At 36.7% G+C, this 24369-nt stretch overlaps 1 protein-coding gene across 6 annotated transcripts in view; it reads left to right on the forward strand.

Annotated features, from left to right (window-relative positions):
• The window catches only part of Blimp-1 (PR domain zinc finger protein 1), a 215120-nt gene that overhangs the window by 186740 nt on the left and 4011 nt on the right, over window positions 1-24369 (forward strand). For 4 of the 6 annotated variants that reach the window (XM_083112127.1, XM_083112129.1, XM_083112128.1 and 1 more), the window contains 11 exons: window positions 5657-5827; window positions 11425-11544; window positions 12562-12597; window positions 13700-13825; window positions 13978-14104; window positions 14930-15170; window positions 15687-16735; window positions 20136-20364; window positions 21191-21300; window positions 21826-21867; window positions 23239-23298. In XM_083112127.1, the coding sequence (XP_082968253.1) occupies window positions 5657-5827; window positions 11425-11544; window positions 12562-12597; window positions 13700-13825; window positions 13978-14104; window positions 14930-15170; window positions 15687-16735; window positions 20136-20364; window positions 21191-21300; window positions 21826-21867; window positions 23239-23298 (2311 nt within the window). The remainder of the gene's footprint in view (window positions 1-5656; window positions 5828-11424; window positions 11545-12561; window positions 12598-13699; window positions 13826-13977; window positions 14105-14929; window positions 15171-15686; window positions 16736-20135; window positions 20365-21190; window positions 21301-21825; window positions 21868-23238; window positions 23299-24369) is intronic. The other 2 variants (XM_083112131.1, XM_083112130.1) reach the window with 2 other exon arrangements.

Here is a 24369-nt window from a genome sequence, read left to right on the forward strand (position 1 = left end):
AAATCATACTGTACCGTGTGTGGTGATATAACTACCTCCCCCCGAGTTCATTTGTTTTGCCTTCACACGCTTGGCGCCAGCAGGGCGAGTATCTGATTAGAAGACTTCGTCCTTCCAAGCTCGCATGTTTGTTACATATTGCTTCGTGCGGCGTTGGTTAAAGGGGAACCTGCAACAAAACGCAGGGCACTGCCTTGTGTTAGGCCACCCGTAATACAATATTCTCGGAAGTGCGAAGGGTCAGTTCCGCGCAGTGTTGCCAGGTGCTAATTAAATGTTCGATTTTATAATTTTTTAATTTTTTTTTGTAAGCAACGACAACTGAAACTAGATTTCATGACTTGTTATGAGTGACAATACGTGCCGGGTGTTGATTGGTTAACGTGTCGATTCTCGGCGCCGGTTATTCTTGACTTCAAGACCGAGACTTGCTGTTTCTTCATGTTCAAGTATGCTTCGCTGTGAAGTCTTCTCTCCAGGAATCAAATCCATGTCGAATCACACCATAAGGGACAGTGATATCTTATGTCCATACACCCAACAGCAAAAGAAACAGTAGACGAATTGTCCATCACCATTTTCATTCGGTCTGTATCATACCGTACCGTGTGTGGTGTTGTAATTGCAGTCACACACCACACACAGTAACAACAGTGTGATGATAATGAATTGAAATAATGCTATGAATAAGCCGAGGGCAATGCCCGCTTCGAACAAACGTAGTTTCATTCCTTAAAACAACACAGAATAAAAAAGTAATGAAAATAGCGGTGGGTAATTCGCCTACCATTATCTAAACTAACGTCTGGAGTTTGATTTCCGCGGTTCCCAAAGTCCGCCATACCTGTGGGCCATCTTCGCTTCTATCCACCGCATCCCATGTATTCAAGGATTCTCAGTGTGAGTGGGAGAACAGGAAGGGGTGTCAGTGAATAAAGCGAGTAGGTCAAAAAAGGTATGGTCTGTTTGTCCATGAACTGTGGTCGACAGGGGTGCCCATAAGGAGGGGGGGCATTATGGCGCGCCATCGAAATTTTTTGGGGGGATTTTTTTCCCTTCAAATAATATAAAATTCAACATTCATATACTTTTCCAAAATATATGTAAAAATTTTACTCCTTAAATGCACCACATTTAATCCATTAGATGAAGAAAATAAAGTGTGTAAGGGTGTTATCAAATGGGGAGGGGGGGAATATCCACCTCCAAAATATTAGGTCTTATTTTACACGTGTGTTCTGGGGGTGATTCCGAATTAAACGTTGGGGTGGACAGTATCCAACTCTAGGTCTTAGATTAAGGTGGGTATTTTAGTTACAGAGGGTATTGAGCATTAAATTGAGGGGGTATCCAATTCTTGGGTATTACTATTGTCTTAAACTGTTGCGAAATTCTTGTGTGGAGACTGAGAATTAATTTTTTGGAGGAGGCAATATCCACTCTTCAATATCAACAGTAGCTAAGTCTAAAATTGGCTTGGAAATTATGGTGGTAGGATTGAGTATTAAATTTAAAGGGGGAGATAGGAAGCTTTTGATAAAGTGTTAAATCTTAGGTTGTGAATGAATTTCTGTAGTGGAGAGAGAGTTCGAACATTAAATTTTGAAGGCTGTATTTAACAACGTTTAGACCCCAAACGGTGCCAAAAGAGAAGCTGGAAAAGACTAATTAATTATCTTGGGATCCTAAGAAAGTATTGACACCCCATTAAATTAATATTCTTGAAAGCCTGCAAAGAGATGGATATAAAAATTTTCTTGCTCGCTTCGTTCGCAATAATGTGTTGCCAGAATGCGTGTTTCTTTGGCGCTTTGCTGAGGTGAATGCGAAGTTTTATACTATAGGAGGTGCATTACAAGACATAAGCGATAGTCTCGATATTCATTATTTAATGCTTAGTGTTGGTATACTGCTTAATTTAAAGCAGGTGCATAATTTGGAACAAAAATATATCGAATCCGTATTTCTAACTTCACGTCACATAAAATTTTTACTTTAACAAGTTAAATTTGCACTGCAGATAAAATCCAGTAATTATTATGGGTTACTAAAATAATTATATTTATCCCAAGAAAACGGGGGGGGGGTGAGTTCTTTGAAAGAGGAACCATATTATATTATCGTCCTGAGCTTTACTTTGTGGGGATTACTATATGGTTTGAGTGCACGAATATTATAATTTGGGAGGGACGCATGACGTAATTATGGGGGAGATTGCGCCTTTGGCCTTGGGGAGATGGGCACCCCTGGTGGTCGAAACATATAAGTTGCTCACTTGTAACTAATTGGTCCCGGGATACAGTTGTTCGGATCCCGCTTTAAACCACAGATGCGACACCAGTTTTTCTTCCAGGTGCATCAGTTGGGCCTGAAAGAAACTTTGGCACAATTGCAGACTCAGATGGGAACGAAATTGTGTTTAGTCTCAGTAATCGATTTCGATTCTGCGTTGTTTCCTCCTAGAAAAATCTGTCGAAAGAAAGCGTCCACAGTTTACTGGGGAAGACGGAAGGGGGGGATGGGGCAGGGGGGGGGGAGCTTTGGCTGGCCAAGTGTCGGACGTGGCGGCATGTGCGTCGTACGCAAATAGGCACGGCGAGAACTTCCTGGCATCCTGGCTCACGTGGCGTTGCAGTTCGAAAGTGACGCAGGCGACACGCGGAAGTGCCGTGCAAATAGAGCGAGCGGAAGAGGAGGAACGGTATCATCTTGCGATGTTCCTTTCGGATGCTGGACGACCTTGGGAGAATGCTTCCCGTGCAATCCGCCAGATGGAGTCCCTGCCGCTCTGACAAAAACACCAAGGAGATATCGGTGATTCAGAGCGATTAAGACGAAAAGTAAAGAACCCGCCTGTCCGTTCGGATTAAATTAACTCTGGAACCACAAGTGCTAGGGCCTCCCCGATGGCGTAGTGGTAACGTCGTCGCCTTGTAATCAAGGGATCCCGGGTTCGATACCCGGTTGAGGCACACTTAAAACTGTAGGTTCAGTCCCGATTAGCCTTACTGTGCATAAAGTGGACTTAAAACACAAAATCAAATCAAAATCAAACCACAAGTGCTAGAAAGTTAAAATTCTAGTCGACGTTAGAGATAGATTTACATTGGGAACACATTTCAGTGGTTCGTATTACACAGTAGAGTTGCGCGTAAAGTGAATCGAAAACAGACTTTGTCAAATCAATTCTGAGAGAATACAAATTGTATTGCAATAAGAGTGCATTCTATCATCTTTTCTGATCAGCGACTTTCTATCCAAATGGAAACGGGTTGTGCTCTCCTGGACAAATAATAGTGATTAGTAATATTGACAAATATCAATTTCAGTATTCTTCACCCATGAACCGCATTAGAACACACCCATACAGAAAGTTTGGAAACAATGAAAATACCTCCACCTAGCTCAAGGGTTATGCAAATATATTTTTATTATTCGTATTCTTGCTGCGTAACCAGAAGCATGGACGATATCGTGTCTTCTTTGAATATCCTGTTATATAATGTCGGGATAGAAAAGAAAACATGTCTGTGTTGGCGATCATGAGGTTTCAGAAGGCAAAGTTTCTTCCAATCTGGCAGCACGAGATGGTTTTTCGAAAAGGAAATTGCTCGGTCACGAATCAAGGTCTATTATTTCAAGGTGATCCATCATCCTACCCCACTCCACCCCCGTTCGCCCCCAACCCTATCCGATATTCACAAAAACGCTGTTTCGGTGTTCCAGAAATAGTGAAGAGGCCACGACACGTCCGCCGTCCCTATCGATCTATCTGGAAGAGGATTTACTATCTGAACTTTGGAGAGAGGAGTCCTTGTGCGGAAACTTTTCCCTGTAAGGCAAATCTGGCATAGCCTCTTTGAATGACAGAAAGCTGTGCGTGTGACTTTGCAAAACAGCGCGATTCCAAAGTGAAGCTTTATTATTTCTGTTTCCTTCAAAAGCGGTAGCAATCGTAAAGTAAATCTATCCGGATTTATTGGTTCATCTTTTTCCACCAAACACAACAACGTTAAAGGCAATATAAGTTATTAAAAAAATAATAGCGTATCTTCAAGAGAACTGAAGTTTTTAAGGATAGATTCTTTGAACAAGGACCTATATTAAATATGCCAGATGAAGTTTTAGAAAGTAAAATTGTCCAAGAGCTGCAGAAGAATCTAGGAAATGTATATATAATTGTTTGCTCTTTCATTTCTGCTGAGTAGAATATAGGGATAAACCATTTCTACAACGACTGTACGTTTTTTTGTTCGTTTTGTTGCTTTTGATCAGATAAGCTAATCGGTACGGGAATTACAGTTTAAAGTAGTATCCGAACCACTGTTCAATGTTGTACCCCCGATAGGGTAATATCTAGCGTAGTAGCCTTGTAATCAATGGATAAATTCGATATCCGGTGCGTGTACATTACACAGTTATCCGAATTCCATTTTAAACTGTGGTCCCGGTTAGCCTATCTGAGCATAAAGTGGACTTAAAACATCCCCTTTTTCAGTAGATGACTAGGTCAACGGGTCAGCAAGATCCTCCAGGTGCTTTCGCCTCTAATGGCCGAAATATTGACCTGAATGGGTTTAAAAATTATGCTAAATTCCTACGCAGTGGAGAGAGAAATGTAATGAATCAATGCTTATGTATGAGAAACATCAAACGAACAATAACATTGTGTGTTTCTTTTGTGTTATGTTAAATACTGATAGTAACAGAATCCACCATAAGATTTGAATTGTAATTTTCCATGTAAGTGGAAATCAACATAGTTGGAAACTAAGTGAAACATAATGAAACTGAAGTATAGAAGACACTTAAAACTTCGAAAGTGTAATCACTGGCTGAATGTTTGAGTATCCCGAGTTACGTAAGCTGGATTGTTGCATCGAGAGGTGGTTTGAGTTGTGCAGACTTGCAAAAGAGAGTTTCGCAACGCTCCTAACCTTGCGTTGACTTGCATGATGGACGAAACAATTTGCAAGAACTTTTCACGCTTGCGTACGAAAACGTTTCTCACCAGGTGAAAAAGGAAAGAAAAAAAACATACCAGCGCGTTAGCCACCTGCTTCCGGGTATTTTCCTGAGAGATTGCAACCCGCTGTATCAGTGTGCCCACCAAGTTTTGAGTTTCTATCGGTGGAATTGTGACTTTACGAAGTTACAGTTAAAAGATTCGTTTCAACCTAGAGATATAACAATACAAGACTTAAGAGAATAATTTTGGTCCCTTTGTAAGTTTCACATTTTCGTTTACCAGTCGTTTTCTCCCATTATCTGTTTTTTCAGTTCATTCTCATCGCCGCAATTAATCCAGAGATGTAGAAATTTATTCAGTAAGTTTTCACTCCCTTTTCCGATTTACGTGCATAATTGGAAGTGTTTTAGCAAATCCAACTGAAGATTATTTTATATAGTTTAAGGGTTGTAGGGTATTTTTTATAAAACACAAATTTTATAAGAAACTAATTATTTTCAAAATATTGTTTCAGATACGAGCAGGATCCGTTTGCATCTTTTTTCCCATTCATTTATTCCTACCTGAACATATCTTTAATGTTCCTATGTTAGACGATTATGCAGGCTGTTGCCTTGGGTGTAATGCTGGTACCATGTTGCTCCTTACGGAAGAAGCATAACTTCATATCGTTCGTTTCTCTTTCAGGAAGAAATGGAGGACGGTCCGTGGGACCTGATGGAGATCCGGGAAGAAGAGTTCGAGCAGCATGTGGTGTACATCGTTCCCGACCTTCCCGCGGAGCCCAACTGCCAAGACAGGGCGGAGGCTTCTCTTCCCAGGAATCTGGTGCTTAAACCCTCGCAAGCTCTCAGCGATGTAAGTATCGTTTATATTATTATTATTATTATTATTATTATTATTATTATTATTATTATTATTATTATTATGCTCTGCATGTAGCAATTAGCCGACCTCTGTGGTGAAGTTCTTATCACACTGCGGTACGACTCCAGGGATCCAGGGTTCAAATCCCGGCCTGGGCATTGTTGTTCTCTGTAACTAACTCTCTACCCTTCTTAAACCCGAAGGTTTATGGCTGCAGCAACACAAGCCTTCCATCTGTCCCTATCCTGGGCAAGATCATTCCATTCCTTTCCATCCTTACCCATTTCCTTTAGGTCCATTTCAACGTTATCCCTCCATCTTCGTCTTGGCCTTCCTACAGGTCTCTTACCATCAGGTTTCCAAACAAGAATCGTGTAAACTCTTCCTTCCTCTCACATTCGTGCCACATGGCCGGCCCACCTAAGTCTTCTTGATTTAATTATTCTAGTAATATCTGGACAGGAATACAAATTGTGTAGTTCTAAATTATGTAACTTTCTCCACTCACTTTGTCTCCTCATTTCGTTTAGATCCAAATATTTTCCTAAGGATTTTATTTTCAAATTCTCTGTAACAGTTCTTCAACAATTTCATCATGTCATCAAATTCATTTTCATCGTTGCGATTAGCCAAAATTGACCAAAGCGACATAAAATAAACCAAATCAATCACCCAATCAACATACCCTTCAGTGCCTGGGTGCATAAAATAGACCTCAGTAAACGCATACACACAAGTTTAGGTGATACAGAGACCGAGATATCATACTGGAAGTCAAGATTCCACACTATTAGTGGACAAACGATATAAAATCATCAGCTTCAGATCAGAACATGGTTGCACTTGGTCTCTCACCTCTGTGGCACCCAGAGCCACTGTTAGTTTTTCATCTCGCATGGAAATTTTCTCCCCTTGATATATCGTGGCGAAATGGTCGATGGATGACGACGAAGGGTTCCGTCGCTGCAACATCGGAGTTGGCTAACTAGAGCCATCCAAAGCGAATGGCAGTGTCACGCGAGCTTCCAGGAGCTGGTGGAAACTTCACTTTTTATTGCAATCGAAGTGGCCGAGTCATTTCGTGGACTTAGAGTTTTACGTCAAAACACTGCCCCGCCTCCCCCTTTTTTCTTCAGGGTCTCGAAAACGAAAGAAGGTACACGCTGTCAATATTTCATTGCTTCGCGTTCCACTTCATTTTCTTTGGTTGTCTTCTGATGTCTTTCTTCCGTATACTATATTCTGTCCTTCTGCATGTGCCAATAAATTCGTAATCCATTGCTCCAAATCACGTCGCCTGTGTTATTAGCTTTAATGCACAATAGCCTTGTAATGAATTGGAACGTGATGCGATTCCAGGTGGTTGCAAATACACTCCCGCTTAATCTCTAATGCAAACCCCAAGGTATCTTTTTCATTGTGTGGGCGAAAATAGAAAGATCGATACACTTCCTAGAAGCTCTTTCAAATTTAGCACCACGGACACATTCTGATGGCAGAAACCTTCGAAATGTTACAAAGAAAGTTCCTCTGACCAGTAGTGTATCTAGGGGGAAGATGGGGGTCTCCATTGACTCAAATTCGCCCGAGGAAATATTGATAATAAGACATAAGCAAATAGTGGAAAGCAATTGGACCCGCTATTTCTCTGTCATTGTAAGTATTATGTTCATCATGGCGATGACGATTGAATGGAATTGATGAATAGACACTCATTCATAGAGCGGGACTCGAACCTGGAACTTTGAATGATTGATTTGGTTTATTTTACTTCCCTTTTCTGCCACTTTTGACAAATCGCGAAGATGTAGATGAGTGATGATATGATGAAATTGATGAAATTGATGAATGGACACTCACAAACACTCATGCCAAGACCGGGATCCAAACCGGCACTCCTGGTGTCGTAGTGCTATGTGCTAACCACTCCGCCAGAAAGTGACATTTTTAGGGGAGAGAGAGAGTTGTAATGACATTTTGTATAGTGAAAATGTCAATTTAGAACTAATATTAGGCATTTGTGTTAAATTTTAAATGCGTGGCTGCAAATTTTTGTGTGGGTGAACAGAGTGTTGGGGTGATGTGGATCAATGGATGTGGTTCTAGGCAGGAATTTGTTCAGAATTCTCATGCTGGAGTGGGTAGGGGATGGACTCGTAATAAATTAGGCCGTGTGGAGATGGCTGGCACAGGGAAGCATCAATTTACGACGGAATCTTAAAGCAGATTGAGCAAGTTGAACGGAAGAGCGAAACTGATGTCGGTGAACTACCGCATCAGACGTAACTTTCACTTACAGAACAACTTCCGTCCTTTCGAACGGCCGTTTCCCTCGGCAAGTTCATTGTCACAATGGCGACGGACCTTGGAGAGGGAAAGGTCAGCACTTCCTTCGCCTGACCTCCCCTGTATGCAGATGGCGTCTCTCGCAACAATAACACCGCGACGGCCGATGCTACGTTTTTTCGGACGTCTTCGTCTAATTAGCTGATTTAATGATTCGAAACGCGCTTCCAGCTAACGGTGTTGGCCGGGCGGTCAACACAATGCGAGGAAGAGACGAAAATTGGAAGTGAAGGAGAAAGGGTTGCGTGGTAGTAATTTGTGTCAACGTTGCTGGCCTGATTTGAACTGTGAAGTGTTTTGCTGACGCAAGAAATCCATCGGTGATCGGGTTGCTTTTTCCTGTCCGAGCTGAAAGTACCGTTGAGACATCCGTTAGAATGTCTTGTCGCCATGTTTTTCTCTCCAGTTGCCTACACAATGGCAACATTGGAAATCGTACGAAATATTTGTAGTCAGTATTTAAAAAACTGGCAATTTAAGATTGGTAAGATTGATTTTACATTCATAGTTTACTCCATTTATCTAAATTTCGACCATTGGGAATATTGTGTTATGTAAAAAGATCTAACAAATCAAACTTACCGTATATTATTACTATTATTTATCTTAATAGGGTTACAATTAAGCCGTACAATATTTCATTTAGTACATTATTAACACATGTTTGATGCCCTATATAGTAAAAATGCGTGTACAATAAAACTTAGTCTAAGGAAAATGAGACGATTTAATATGTTTACATGATTTGTAAAATCATACATGGCATATATATATATATATATATATATATATATATATATATATATATATATACTACACAACGAAGGTATTTTTGGATAAAAACAATATTCAAAATCTGACACAGAGGTTAGTTTACATATAACTTGGATTTGTAAGTCATTATGTTAGGGCATTGCCTATCCATGGAAGAATGTTGAACTATATGAACTTCTCTTTCACTAATTTATCCCCCCCCGGCCTCTTTGTGTGCTTGTCTATTGGATCATGCCTTGCATCTGTGCAGTAAGACGTCCACAGCGCGCTTTGCCAGCTTGATTCTAATCTCCGAATAAGTATTGTTGTCCGACATTGTTCGCATCGTATCCTATTTCTTTTTTCTTCTTGCCAACAGCGTATCAGTACCGTCGAAATTAATGTTTTCCATACTCTTTATGGCCACGCGCACCGTTCTCGCTCCAAGGCTGTCATAACATGATAGAGAATATGAAATTACGCCACGTGCAACCGATCGCATGTTGGGTAGGCCATGGAAGGGAGGTACTTACTCAACAACGTTTAGTTATTGATTTTCAGGCAGATTACGCGACCTTGCAAGCATAAATAAAAATGAAAAGTGAAAGAACTCTTTTTCTGGAGCAGTTCATAGGTTCGGCCTTGAGTGAAACTTTTATCGATTTCCCCTCTTTCTCTCCATTCTCGGAAGGGGGTCGCACGTGTAAGATATTGACAAGTAGCCGATTAATATTGCGCTACACCCTCAATGCCTTTCCCTCCTAACTGGCGTAGAAGCAAATTGTATTTATCGTACTTGAGGACAGTGGCGGACTTGCCTAAACTTTCTCACAGACTTTTCATTCTCTAATGATTTAGGGGTTTGGCCATTATCCTAAATCGCCGCACAGTTGAATGGGCCAGTACGAAATGTTTTGATTGATTTAATTTATTTTACTTCGCTTTTCTGCCACTTTCGGCTAATCTCGAAGATGAGGATGAGTAATGATATGATGAAATTGATTGACACAAAGAACACCCATGACCATGGCGGGATTCGAATCCAGGACCCCTGGTGTCGTAGCCCGCTATGCTAAGCACTCCGCCACGGAGGCCGACAGTAAGGCATGTATTTCTGAATGTGCAAATCCTACATATTTGCGTACAACACTCTTGGGTCAAGCTGCTCTGAGGGCGATCCAGCCTCACATCAGATGGGCATTTCCTCATAACTGTAGGAAGGAGAGAACCAGAGCGTAGCGTTGATCAAACCATATCAATCAACGACAATGTGTGAAGCCTGAAGTCCATTTCGTGTCTTGCTATTAAAGTTTTACCCAGGGGGTGTCAGGACCTTAGTATAAGACCATTGGGCACACAATTTTACGAGCCGATATAGTATTTTAGGTTCCTGCTTCAATGAACTTTTCGAACATTCTGCAACAAAATCTGAAACTAATTTCACACACACGTCGTATCGCCACTGCCCCCTAATAGTATGCTGCGTTCTCTTCAGCAGTGTTATCAGGGTTGCATATGGTCCAGGTACTAAACAGAGCTTCTCTTACGGGAAAGTCAACATTGTTTCCAATGTGGGAGAATTTACCCTATATTTGTAGTAAAAAATTGACCAAAGAGAATTGGCCTTTGTATAACAGAAAATAAATTGGTGGTAAAATAACTCGCTAGTAAAATGGGCTTCTTAGAGAAACAAACTTAACCCATATATGTTACGCAACAACCCATCAGCTTCAAAATCCAGGGGTGGGGGTGGGGGGGGGGGCGTGTTGAAAGTTACGGGGCTGAGTCTCCTCTGAGGGAGAAATGCTTTGGAAAGGTCACAAAATGAAATAAAAAATATACATTTGAAATGTAGTAAAAATATAACTAACCATCCGACATATTTTTAACTAAAAGTTATAACTGGAATTGCATATGTTGCTATCTCCAGTCATCGACATACATAAACTCAGGCCTGTTAAAATCCAATGTGCTCTACCCCCGATTCCCATTCCAATAAAGTTATGAATGGTTTCTCCCCTCGCCCTTGGTGAGTTTTTATACAGCCCAAAATGGAAAAGAACACATGAAATTACTTCATAAAGATCAGTGTATGAAAACCTTATACACTTAAATGAAAATCAATGCATTAAAACATGTTTTAGGAATAATTCTTAAGACATAATGTTCTCGTGTCAAAGTTGAGAAAAATTAACAAGTATTACACACACACACACTCACTGAATATTACTTGACGAAGATTGGGACAGTTAAATTTGGTTTCAGGGTGGTTCTTCTTGAGAAATATGAAGAAAAAAAAGGTGCCTGTATACCACAAGCAATTTATTCTTAATTCATCCTCACACTCGTACATTCATATATGCACATCCATCAGGTAAAAAACAACATTTTTTTAGTTCATTACTTCATTTACACTGTATTGTATTGAACTTGAAGAGTAATGATGTGTATTCATTAGGTGTTCATTTAAATTCTTTGTCTTGTAACAGGTGCTAGGAGTATGGAGCACTGGTTATATCCCCAGAGGAACTAGATTTGGACCCCTGGTTGGAGAAATATACGCCAAAGATGCTGTGCCCAAAACAGCAAACAGAAAATATTTCTGGAGGGTAAGTAAAGAGAGTATTTCCAGCAATTTGTTAAATTTGTGAATATTCCTACACCAGAATTGCTAAACTAAATGTTTAATTGAACTTGTTAAATTCGGTGGAAAGAAAAAAAAAAAGAAATAATAAAATCGATCATTGGCAGTAACATATTATCAATATTTTATCGAGGTAGATTATATCAATGGTATCAGTATGTACACATGTAGGATAAGCAAAAAATCACTACGTTGACAAACTATCAGTTCTTGTTTCAGAAATGGTAATCCTCCTTTCTGTACAAAATGAGGTTCAGAATTGTAATGTACATTATATTTCTATCAAATTGCACCATGATATCATATGAAATACAAAATAATATTACCCGTTCTTGTTCTACATATCAATATAAATGTTTTTGTATGATACAAAATTTTTCTGTTTGGTACACAGGCAGTTGCACATTATGACTATATTGGAGAAGATCTGAATTAATCCTTTCTAACAAAATTTGGCCATATTTCCTCATCTACTAACCAGTAAACTACTATATCTAACATAGTTTTAAGTTCCAAAATCTTCCTGAATCACAGTATAATGGACATCTGACAAAAATACAAAATGAATATAAAATGTTGGTATTAAGTGGAAAGCAAAATTAATATTCATATTTTACTTTCTTATTAAATGCGAATAAGGTAAGCTATGTAATTTGATGCTCTCTACCACAAGAGTAAACATTTGATATTTCCAACGATGTTTTGCTTGTAAAAGTTGCATGTAATAAGGTGTATGCAGCATATTGTCTGCATTCTTAACATTTCAGACACTTAAAGGATGTGAAATTTGTAAATATTTGTACAGTTTAATGCAAAAACACTTGTTTTTAGTGATTTTACATTTAAGTTCTTCAAATTATACATCTTCTTCACTGAACACATTTTACACAATATCTTTTTCTTTCCTCCACAAACTTTTTTTTTTAACAAGATACCTTCTGTGCTGTTACTTTCACTTCTTTCTTTTTCATGCAACAAATAGGTGCAGGTGAAGCAAGAGCCAGATGCTTCTCCAAAGGTATGCTTTCGGCATCATCTTAATCTGCTTGTAATTTGTGAATATTTTTATGACCCTACCCATATGTTTGTTTGCTTGTACATAGTGAAATTATTAGATGCTCTTGTGTGTCTGTTTTCTTTTGTAGAAAAAGACATTCCTTTCTGGTGTTTTGCATGCTATAACAAGTTGTATTGTGAAATGTGCTACTGTGACTAATTTTTGTATAAATGCTTGTGTGTTCATCAGAGAATTGCTAGTTTTTCTTGTGTATCATTTCATTAGATTAGTTTAGTAATTAGATCATAACATATCAATTTTTTCTGAGATTTAGAAGCTGATATTTGATGTTGCTTATTTCAAAAAGTTCTGTAGTACTTCTTACATTTTGAATGCTATTTTTTTGCTAGGCATTAGAGTAATATTATCTAGTTTTTATCCATCTGTAGTGTTGTATTTTCCTTCTTAACTAGTATATTATTAAAAACAAACAAATTTTTCAGAACATGTAACAAAAAATTACTTGATTATGTCGGAATTTTTATATGCTATTAACTGTGTCATGATAAATACTTAGTACAAGAAATTTCCCAAGTCTGCAAATCTTTGTTGTTGCTGTAATATTTTGTTGATTTTAGTATATAAATAACTACATACTTAGAGCAAAGATTTTATTATTATGTAACCTAAGATAACAGAAAGAAGTTCAAATGAAAGGGAAATTAAAAATATTGCTAAAGAGAAATCACTAAGTTCATCTACATTCAACACTTACAAGTGATTTAATCATATCCTCAGAACATGTTTGCATGACTTTCTGAACTCTTTCTATTAGATAAACTAGGTTTGTTAACTATGAAGTTTCTTTCAATATAACATTTTCCCATTCATTCTTTTAAATAATTAAAATTTATAAACTAACCTCTCATTTGCTTACATTGTCATACAATTCATAGTAATTGTAGACTCAACTCAAGTTCACACTTTGTGCTTGAAAATGTTTGCCAAATTTATAGAAAGATGAGATTGTTTCAGTTCACTAATTTTCATATCATTATTGTATGACCATTAACAGTAAAAAATTAATTACAGGGAAATTAATGTGTTCCTTTTCTTTCTCTAGATATACAAGGACAACGAATTGTATTATTACATCGACGGCTATGATGTATCAAAATCCAACTGGATGAGATATGTTAATCCAGCATATTCTTCAGAGTCTCAAAACCTGATTGCCTGCCAGTACAAGGTAAATAAACGTCTGATAGTTTTTGAATTGTAACTTTATTTAGTGTTAAAAAAATGAATCAGTTTTTTGTACTTTCTCACGTTTATTTTGTTGTGCCAGTGTTTGTTTTGGACCATTTCAAATCACTGAAGCTGTATTACTTTTTGTTTCAGATGAATATTTATTTCTACACAATAAGGCCCATCCTACCAAACCAAGAGCTTCTGGTCTGGTATTGTCGGGAATTTGCAGAACGGCTCAATTATCCTCTGACTGGAGAACTTATGCTGCAAAGGATCCGTAAGTTTTTATATATTTTATGATTGCGGTAATGTACATCTCAACATTCTGATGGCTATATTGGATACTTCCACTTACAGCTTCAAGATGATCCTTGTTAAGTATGTGTGCTATAACTGAAACTTCATGTATCTAAAAATATGTACTTTTGTTTTATTAATTCCACTATTTCAAAAATAAATGGGGCGTTCATTCCATTGTCACAGATGGGACACGTGGACTACATTTTTATTATTAAAGTAACTATTCTACTATCAGCTACTTACAGTTTGTGTGCAATGAAATATGAAACTTAACACTGCTGATTAAACATAACTACTCTTAAAATACTTTCCCAAATTTGTAGCTATAACTGAACAGTTTTGTGTCATGGGTGGGGCAGACGAAACACTGCCTCTTTACTTAATATGAAATTTATTTTAATTTCTGTGTATTTTCAAATGATTAAAAATAAATAATTTAAGACAAAGAGAGAAGGTAATAAATTTTTGAATATTCTGGTGGAATTGAGGGGGAAATATAACAGTTAAAGGAGAAATTAATTGTTTTTTGGTGTCACGGGTGGGACACAATACAAAACAGAAGTAAATCAAAAAATTAAAATAAACGAACAATATGTAAAATACCTTTACCTTCTAACTTAATTATGTATAACACTTGGATTTTTATGCAAATTACAATTTTAGGTTGTTCACTCACAAGATAGGATAAAGTTTCAGCATTGCATTCAATTTTAAAAATTGAGATTCAGAGGCACTTTAATATGGAATGGCCCAATTGTGTATTTTTTTTTTTTTTTTTACATTTTTTGTTTATGTGTTGTAGGGCAACAAGTTCAACAACAGGCAGTGGAAATACCTAATGATCTTCAGGAGAAGATGGCATCACCAAGCGTGTCTCCAAGTAAGGAGCCATACGATGCCCGTGGGAACCAACTCACGCCAACAGATGGATCTGTCAGATCAGATGAAGGATACCATAGCAACGGCTACCACGATGATGCTTTCACCCCTCCTGAAGATAGCAGTGATTCTGACAGTGATAACAATTATGTACTTGATTTCAGGTATGTGCAATTACATTTGGATAATTTATTGTCTGGAAGAAAACCTCCTTGTAGTCATCTTCTAATGTATTGATAATTGTGGTATTTTTTTAAACTTGTAATCCATTTTACCATTTAAAACAAATATAATTTTCTTAAAATTGGAGGCAAAATATTATTCAGAAAAACTTGCATTTCATGTGTAAACATGTAACTTTTAAACTTTTCAACATGTCAGATAAGTTTTTATCATTCATACATCTTATGAAAGCAGTGCTACGTACTTGCTCATGATATACTTTGACTTTATTTTGCAATTATTGAATACATTCTAAATGCATTCTTCAAATGGTACAAATTTGCATTTGAATTACTATAGAAATAAAAAAAAGGAATAAAATTGTCCCCAGTGCATTACAGTATGCCACGACGACATGAAGGGGGGAAGTGAAGATGTAGGAGTTTTCTTTTATGTATGTCATAATATATTAATTCTTGTAAACTTATTTAATGTATTTATCTTTTCTACACTCACAGCAAGAAGCCTCCAGTCAAGCAAGAAGAAGAGCTGGATTCAAAGAATGAATACAGGAAAGTGAAAATTAAAATTTCCAAAGCCCTGTATCACTACAAAATCAAAGCTGACCAAGAAAAGGAAACGGAGAGAACTTCTCCACCAGCTGTAGTGGAACCCCAAGTGTTTAAGATGTATTCAAAACCATCCTTCTGTGAAGAGAACTCAGAACAAACAAACGGTTACAATAAGTACTATGAGGAACAAGGAAGCCCTCCAAGTATTTTGGAAAACATCCTGCTCCGCCGCATGGAAAAGGAGTCTGATTCCAATCAGTCAGCGATTAGCATCTCCAGCAATGGTCCTCATTTGGAGTGTCCGCCATCGCCGACGGAGATGGCTTATTCCTACAAGAAGTCTCATCGTTACGTGTCTGCTTCGGAAGTGACGGTCCATAGCCCTGACTCGAGTTCCAACACTACCCCAGCCACTCCTACGGCTCCTCCTGCCCCTCCCATACACAAACCTCCCTCAACACCATCAACCCCCCCTCCTCCTGCACCTTACAACCCTCCACCGACATCAAACGGAGAGTTGGTTTACGTGAACGGGATTCCGCAAATATTCACACCACAGTTTAACATGTATTCATATCATGGACTACAAAACGGTGTCGCTCCGCATAATGGACAAGCTCTAACGTACACACCGCCACCTAATCATGACAGGGCTCCACCAATCGGACTTCAAAATGGTCATGCCCTTCCTCCACATTCTACATTTCATGTGCATCCATTGCCGCAAAGGCCGTCCCCACCCGATTCGCTCTCACCAAACCCCCTCAGTCCCAACAGCCAGGCAAGAGGTTATCGTTCACTGCCCTATCCGCTCAAGAAGAAAGATGGCAAGATGCATTACGAGTGCAATGTGTGTTACAAGACATTTGGCCAGCTTTCGAACTTAAAGGTTCACCTTCGAACACATTCTGGTGAGCGTCCCTTCAAGTGCAATGTCTGTACGAAAAGCTTTACGCAACTGGCTCATCTCCAGAAACACCATCTAGTCCATACAGGTGAGTTGTTTTTGTATATGCTGTTTATTCAGCAGGCTTTTTTTTTACCAGGCATGTTATGTTGTTCATTGATGATGAAAGGTTAGAATCCAAAAAAACTTGTTTGTCTTTATGTCAGATATCCTTAAGCTCTCTTTTACACTAACATATTTTGAAATAATCTGTGAGTCTTCACCCAAACTTTATTATGTGTGCAACTAGGATTATATACCCTTGCTTTTTGCACATTTAATTTTTATGATGATCCTGTATTTTACTTGATAACGTGTGAATACATGAAAAATGCAATAATTAATTCTGAGAATTAATTTCAATCAAAATTTGATGAAAAGAAAAATATTTTATTGTATTTTTTCCACATCCACATTCCAATAATTGGCAAGAGAAAATAATATTCTAAATTCTAAAAAACAAACATGTACAGTAAAATTGCAAAATATGTAAGATATTGTTTTTTAAAAAATAATTTGTCATCATCAAGAATTGGATAAAATTTCTGTCCTAATATTAAATATTAGAATTTCAATTTTCTTGTAGGAAAACAATTCCTTCACAAAAATTGTGTGGTTTTATCATAAATGCAATCATTTTATGCAAGCTAGTCAGAAATGAAAATATGATTATACATAAATCATGGTTGCAACTTAGATCATTAGTTCAAATTTATTGGTATGTTTGCATCTATAGATGCAGAACAATTGAAACATATGTTACTGATGTGACAAAAAAAATACAATGCCTAGCTTCAAAGTTATAAAGTATAATTGCCATTGTATTTGCCTAGAATATTTACTTTATCAGAGATAAAACCACATAGTTTTTATGTTTTATTGTGTATAGAAGCACTATGCATTATGAAACTATTAACTTGTTTTGTTATTTTTATGATATGTATTTAAGTGGTGATGGATATAGTGCATTTTTGTAAAATTGGTCTTGAAATAATTCAAACATTATTTATTTGGAAAGTTCTTAGGAGTGTTACAGAGAGGCATACTTGGTAATATTTAGATTGTTCGTAGCATACCACGTATGAAAATACGATTCATGCAAATTGTAAAATAAAATAATTTCCAGAGATAGTTATGTTTCAGTCCAAAAATTAGAATTTTTCCAGATTTTATATATTTTATTTATATCCACATTATCATAATTTCATTGAATTATCTAATTTTGGCATGGAATAGCTCTCGTTTGACTTATCAATATTTTATTAACCTCTTATAAACTTCAATATTAGTTTTGAGAGCATAGGCACTGGCTTCAGGAGGGCAAGACACTTTCTGCCCAACAAAAATCCTCAAGAGTAGTAGCTGTTACACATAAAATATTGTTTATGTTAGTCTTTCCCTACAAAAGTATTTGAAGTTGGCACTATTGTTTCGCAGAATTTACACACAAAATTCTGAACTGCATTTACAGTAGAAATTTAAAAAAAAAAATAACCATAAGTAAAGCAAGTGTTCATAACTGGTGTTAAATATGACTTAATTGCATTGATATCCATTTGCAATCTGATGGCAAATAGACTTTTGGAAATTGCTACAAAACAACATGACTAACATAGTACATTTCTAAATAAGCAAACAGATTAAATTAGATCACAAGTTTTTTGGTAATGACAAGATCAAACACACTTACATAATGTGACAATAAAAAACTCCTTACACCACATCCAGCAAAAATATTTTCATCCACTACATGAAAAACGTAAACAGCAAAAATAAAATATACTTACATAAGTTGTGTAATGTAGTGAGAAAATTTAAATTTAAATTGAACAGTATATTATAAAGTTTGTCGGTGTGATTAGATGAATAGTATTTCATGTGTATTACTGTATGTGGAAAAGTGTAGTTTACATTTTATCATTATATCATTTTGAAACCATAAAATTATATTGTAAATATATACATTCTAATATAAAGCATTATTTCTTTAATTTCAGGTACTTGTGATATGTTCAGCATATTGCAATAGTTATTTAATATAGTACATACAAGAGTATATCGAATGTGATAGTAATGACATACCTTTTAATTGCAATTTCCTCTTACCCTGGAGAAGACCTAAAGTTTTTAAATAACAAGGAAGTGCACCATTCAAAGAGTGACTCGTTGCTTCTATACCTGTCTCTCTCTTTGGTGCTAGAACTGGTTTTCTTATTTCTCTTCTGGGAATTCCAAATTTTATGGTGCCATCTTTTGAATCCTGTCCCATTAATATTTTTAAATTTGCAAGTGCATTAATTATTGAAGCAAATGATTTTTTTCCTTAAGAATATTTTGTTTTAATTGGTTGAAATATTAGGTCATAAAAGTTTACAACCATAGATACATAACAACTACATAATTCCTGTTGATCAAAATGTGTTATTTGAGTTTTGTCTTCTTTTTAGCCTGCTTTTGTTATTGATTCTTCATTTCCTATCATCTTTTTTCGTATCCAACTTTTCTAGCTATAAAGTGATGAAAAAATATGACTCATCAGTTTGTATCTGTACAAATCTTTCATGCTTCCTGACATTTATCAGATGATATTCTATAATTGAATGTTTGAGGTGAATTGCTTTTGTTCTAAGACATCCTTGAAAATCTATTGAATCCTGATATGTATGCCCTTGGGTGCAATTTATGATTTTAAAAAAGTTTCACTTTAACTTCTATACACAGGAATTTCCTTCATCTATCCTACACAAACACACAGATGCTCACCCCAAAAAAAATGATGGGACAGAAGTAGTTTCTTTGTCTTTCTTCCCCTGCAAAAAGGAAGTTCTTCATTCAATTAACTCAAACTTTAGGTCCTGCATTCAATTTTTTTCTGAAAACTCGCAAAACATGGTATATTTACTTCATAATATGTGATTAATATATCAGTATGATATTTGTAACGTTAATAAAATACAGAGAATATACTTTTTTGGTGTAACATCACAATCATTATCTTTTTACATAATGTGGAAGATAACACATGTTATATTAGAATGAAATGAAGTGTGCAATAACACCTATTTCTGGGGAGGGAGAACTCATATGGAGTGTCAGTTTACATACTATGTAAGTGGGTTAGAACAAATTAAAACACAGCACCATTCAAGTATCTTCTATGTGTTTCTATATTTCCATTACGACAAATGTTATGGTGAGACAAAATGTTCTCCAAGAACATATATTAGTATTTAAGGTCATGTAAACACAGTATGATATTATTTAATTGGTGTTGGACATGGGCTTGTGGCCCTAGGTTAATATTTCTTGGCTATTCTGTGTAGCTGTAACCAGTATTTTTTTTTCTGGACGTAACTTGATGTCTTTGCTTTCCATTAATTAATCTTTTAAATATAATCTAGTCCTTTTTCTATAATTATAATTCACAATGGTGTGAGTTTGTTTCTTAGGAGAGAAGCCTCATCAGTGCGACATCTGCAAGAAAAGGTTCAGCAGCACTTCCAACCTGAAGACTCACCTAAGGTTGCATTCGGGTCAAAAGCCATACGCCTGCGACCTCTGCCCTGCTAAGTTTACTCAGTTCGTTCACCTGAAGCTTCATAAGAGACTTCACACCAATGAAAGGCCGTACACGTGTCAGGGTTGCAACAAGAAGTACATTAGTGCCAGTGGACTCAGGTATTACTACGTGATTTCTGCAATTATTCATGCTGCACAGTTAAGCATGCACCCACACGTACACATGTTCGTGTATGTTTAGCAGCACAAAAGGCAATATATTTGAACACCTTTCTGATAGCATGGTTGTTGCTTCCATAACCTTGTAATCAAGGGGTCCCAGGTTCGATTCCTGGTGGGCCACATTGCACCAGTGGTTTAGATACCATAAAGTGGTTTATAGCAGGTTTATAGCCTGGGTATAAAGTTGACTCTGAACGAACAATAACCAGTTGTATCATGTCACTTCATTCTCAAGTATAAAATCCAATAAGGGTTTGCAAAAGACAAATCTACATCAAAATCATGTGGCAAAATTTGATAAATCAGGTTCATTAGTCAAATTAACTTTGAAGTTATTACTAAATGATTTCATGTTAAATTTTGGCACGCTATGCAATATGTTCAGTTGTTGCATCTACCAAGTGAGGATACTTCACTTTATAAATAATTGCAAAACTATATTGCACCTTTTATTTATGCAGGCACTTGGTTTCATAAATGCTTTGAAATATTGAAAATGAATGGAAATTACTTAATGAAGGTGGCTAGAAAAGAATTGAGAACAGCCTTTTACAATGCAAAAGAAGCAAAATACAATTGCATTTTTATTGCAGAAAATAATAGTAACTTACTTCTCTTGTTTCAACGTTGCAAGCTGTAGACATAATATTATTAAATCTTAAAAATAGAAAATAGTGTCGATTATGAAGAATATTGCAAGTATTGTTATTTTCATCATCACCCTTCATGGTGTAATTTCATACCATGTTGCTATCTGTTACAGGACACACTGGAAAACTACAAGTTGTAAGCCAAACAATATAGAGGAGGAGCTTGCACTAGCAGGGTCACCACCAGGCCACTACGACTACCCAGGTCCTGACATTAGTGTTGGTAAGTTAATAATGATTAATTTTAACATTTCCCTAAGTTGTTCTAATGGGGTTCAACATCTTACTTTCTTCAAGCAATGAACCTGTTTGTTTCAAGATTAAGACAAATTATCAAATAGAATAAACGTGATATTTGTAGGGGAGAAGTAGCAACTTTATCTTTCTGGATGCTTGCATCCCCCTTTGAGGGAGAGGCCACATGGCAATAAAGACATATATTGACTGATACTTTATAAGAAGTCAACAGGAATTTTTCCCCCACTGGATTATTTTTAAAATACCACACTGAATAATCACAGTAGATAATTATGACAGCTAATCTCCTTCCCGAATCTGAAACTTGGACTGATTTCTATATTACTTAATGTCCAAAGTGACATTAAAATCTTTCATGAATTGAATACCATGGAATACAACAATGGTATGGAAAGGAATAAAAGGACTATTTTACAAATACTTCAGATATTACTTGTTTGCAGAAATAAATGTCAGTTCAATTGTTTTAATATTTCTATCCTTTTCTCAGATTATGATGAGAGACAGAACATCTTATGCAGTAGAATAAATGGTGAGTTTCAAATTTTCATTACCTTACGACGAATACAGTGTATTTTATTTAATAAGAATAAGGGAGAGATTTGTACTCTATGTGGCATGCCAACACATAGCGAGCTGTTGGAAAAAGCTAAGTTGGCAAATGGAGGAAACTATGAGAAAATGTAACTACTGTTGGAACATTGCTGGAAGTTGAAATAAGGCACTGGAATTTACATTAATGCATAGTAAAAACCTGTTAGTTCCATGTATTTCATAAATTTGAATCTTATTTGTGCAATTAGTATAGATCACTACTATCTATCTATTGGTAGTATTTTAACTTTGGCTGCACTATATTGCAATGTACGTTTTTAATGCATCCGACTCCAGTCATTCATGCTCAACACAGAAGATGAGGCATTTAACATACATATTAAGTCATGTTAATATGAATGTGATTAGGATCTGATATAAATAATATGAAATCTAAGCTTGATATTATTACACAATTGAAAAATGCAAATTTTCATAATCAAGTTAAAATATGAGAGAATTCTGTCTCGCATACAGGGTTAAAGTCACTTCCACATAACCAACTGAACCTTCTATTCATGTAAGGAAAAGTGCAGAGAGATGACCAAATCGTAAAATGTTTTATTCATTTCAATATTTTGTATGACCAAATAGTTTATTGACATTCCTTTAAAAGAATGAAAAAGCATTAAACAACAAAATATATCATACAAAAAAATTCTTCTTCAAAATTCTAATATAGATAATTAATAAGATTTTTCTTTGAGAAACAAATAACTGCAAGACTAAAGAAAGAAGAAATTTGTTGTTTAACACTTTCTGGTCTGACGGTTTTCACGCGTCTTTTACCTGTGGATGGATGTTTTAGGGCATTTTTTAAAAAATCCTAAAAATACACTATTAATGGTATCACAATGTATTATATATCAAATGAAAGCTTAGATTCTGTTCTAATAATTCAATTAGATGTTACATTTTTACAATTTACACATTGCAATATTTATTGAAAAAATTATGTATTTTTTTGTATTTTTGAAAAATCATTATAAACACGCACTGTGCACGTTATCAAAAAATACAACAAAATAATGGTAGCCTTTACCCAACCAGCATAAGAATCTCTCTGCTGGCGAAAAACAGAACTATCTCCAAGTGTGTGCAACAATAATCGCATAAGGTTCGGGCAAATAAATTTAAACGCAATGGAAATACGGCGATCATATCCTAGCCGATTGGCGACCGGAATGGGTGTTTTATTCTGCTCGCATCACATCCGATTCCCGACTGGAAAGTGTTTAAAAAAGTTATAGAAATACATTCTGTGCAAGTTTTGAAAGACACCTTTGTTATATGTCCAAAATTGTTTCAGGATGTCTACTTTTCCAAAGACAAATGCTCAAGGATAGGAAATATTTCCTGATGCCATCAGGTAATTTTTTTTCTGGAAAAGAATCAGCCTAGATGTTGTGATTTTTCTTTTATTTTGAGTGTGATTGTCATAGTTTCATCAATGTTGTGTGTTCATGCTTTTTTCCTTCTTTTGTAATATGTTCCTGTGTTTCAAATCTTATAGTGCAAAAAGTTGCTTTTGATGGTAGCACTTGTGTGATTCCAGTTTATTTGTTACTACACTCATCTTATTTTTCACTTCAAATTTTTCTTGCTTATATGGTCTCAGTTCCATTGCATATTGGTTAGCAGTTCAAAAATAATTTATTCATAGCAAATAATGAACAAGCATTTCACCAGCCAAGAATGGTGTCGTAAAATCAGTTAGGAACAGGATAAAAGAACTGGTAGATACAAGGGTCGTTCAAGGTTGAACGGGACTTTTATTTCTGCAGAGGAAATAGGTAGCAGAAGAAACACCAAACTATGTCAGTTTTTCAAAGTATTCTCCGTGCGCACCGAGGCACCGTTGCCATCGTTCTGGCAGCTCCCGAATTCCTTTGGCGTAGAAAGAACTTGGTTGTTGTCGTAGCCACTGGAGGACATCGCTCCGCAGTGCTTCGTCTGTCGTGAATTTCTTCCCTCCCAGATGGTCTTTAAGGGGTGCAAACAAATTATAATCACTGGGGGCTAAATCCGGACTGTAGGGGGGATGGGGCAGAACTTCCCAGCGCATGTCGGCCAGAGTTGTTGTTGTCACATTGGCCGTGTGAGGGCGGACATTGTCATGGAGAAGAATGACATTTCCAGACAACATCCCAGGTCTCTTCTTGCGAATGGACTTTTGTACAGCACCACTCAACAATGTGGAGTAATACTGGGCATTAATCGTGCTCCCTTTGTCCAGAAAATCTACATGGATAACGCCCTTCATGTCCCAGAAGATACTTGCCATGATCTTTCCAGCGGACGGCTGCATTTTGCTTTTCTTGGGTGGCGGGGAACCTTTATGCCGCCACTCCATGCTGCGCCTTTTGGTCTCTGGGGTTGAATTGTGCAACCATGTTTCATCACACGTGATGATGGATAGCAACCTTCTGCTCGAAACCGA

This window comes from Lepisma saccharinum, chromosome 1 (genome assembly GCF_977018435.1).
Source record: "Lepisma saccharinum chromosome 1, izLepSacc3.1, whole genome shotgun sequence".
In the NCBI taxonomy this organism is placed as follows: domain Eukaryota; kingdom Metazoa; phylum Arthropoda; class Insecta; order Zygentoma; family Lepismatidae; genus Lepisma; species Lepisma saccharinum.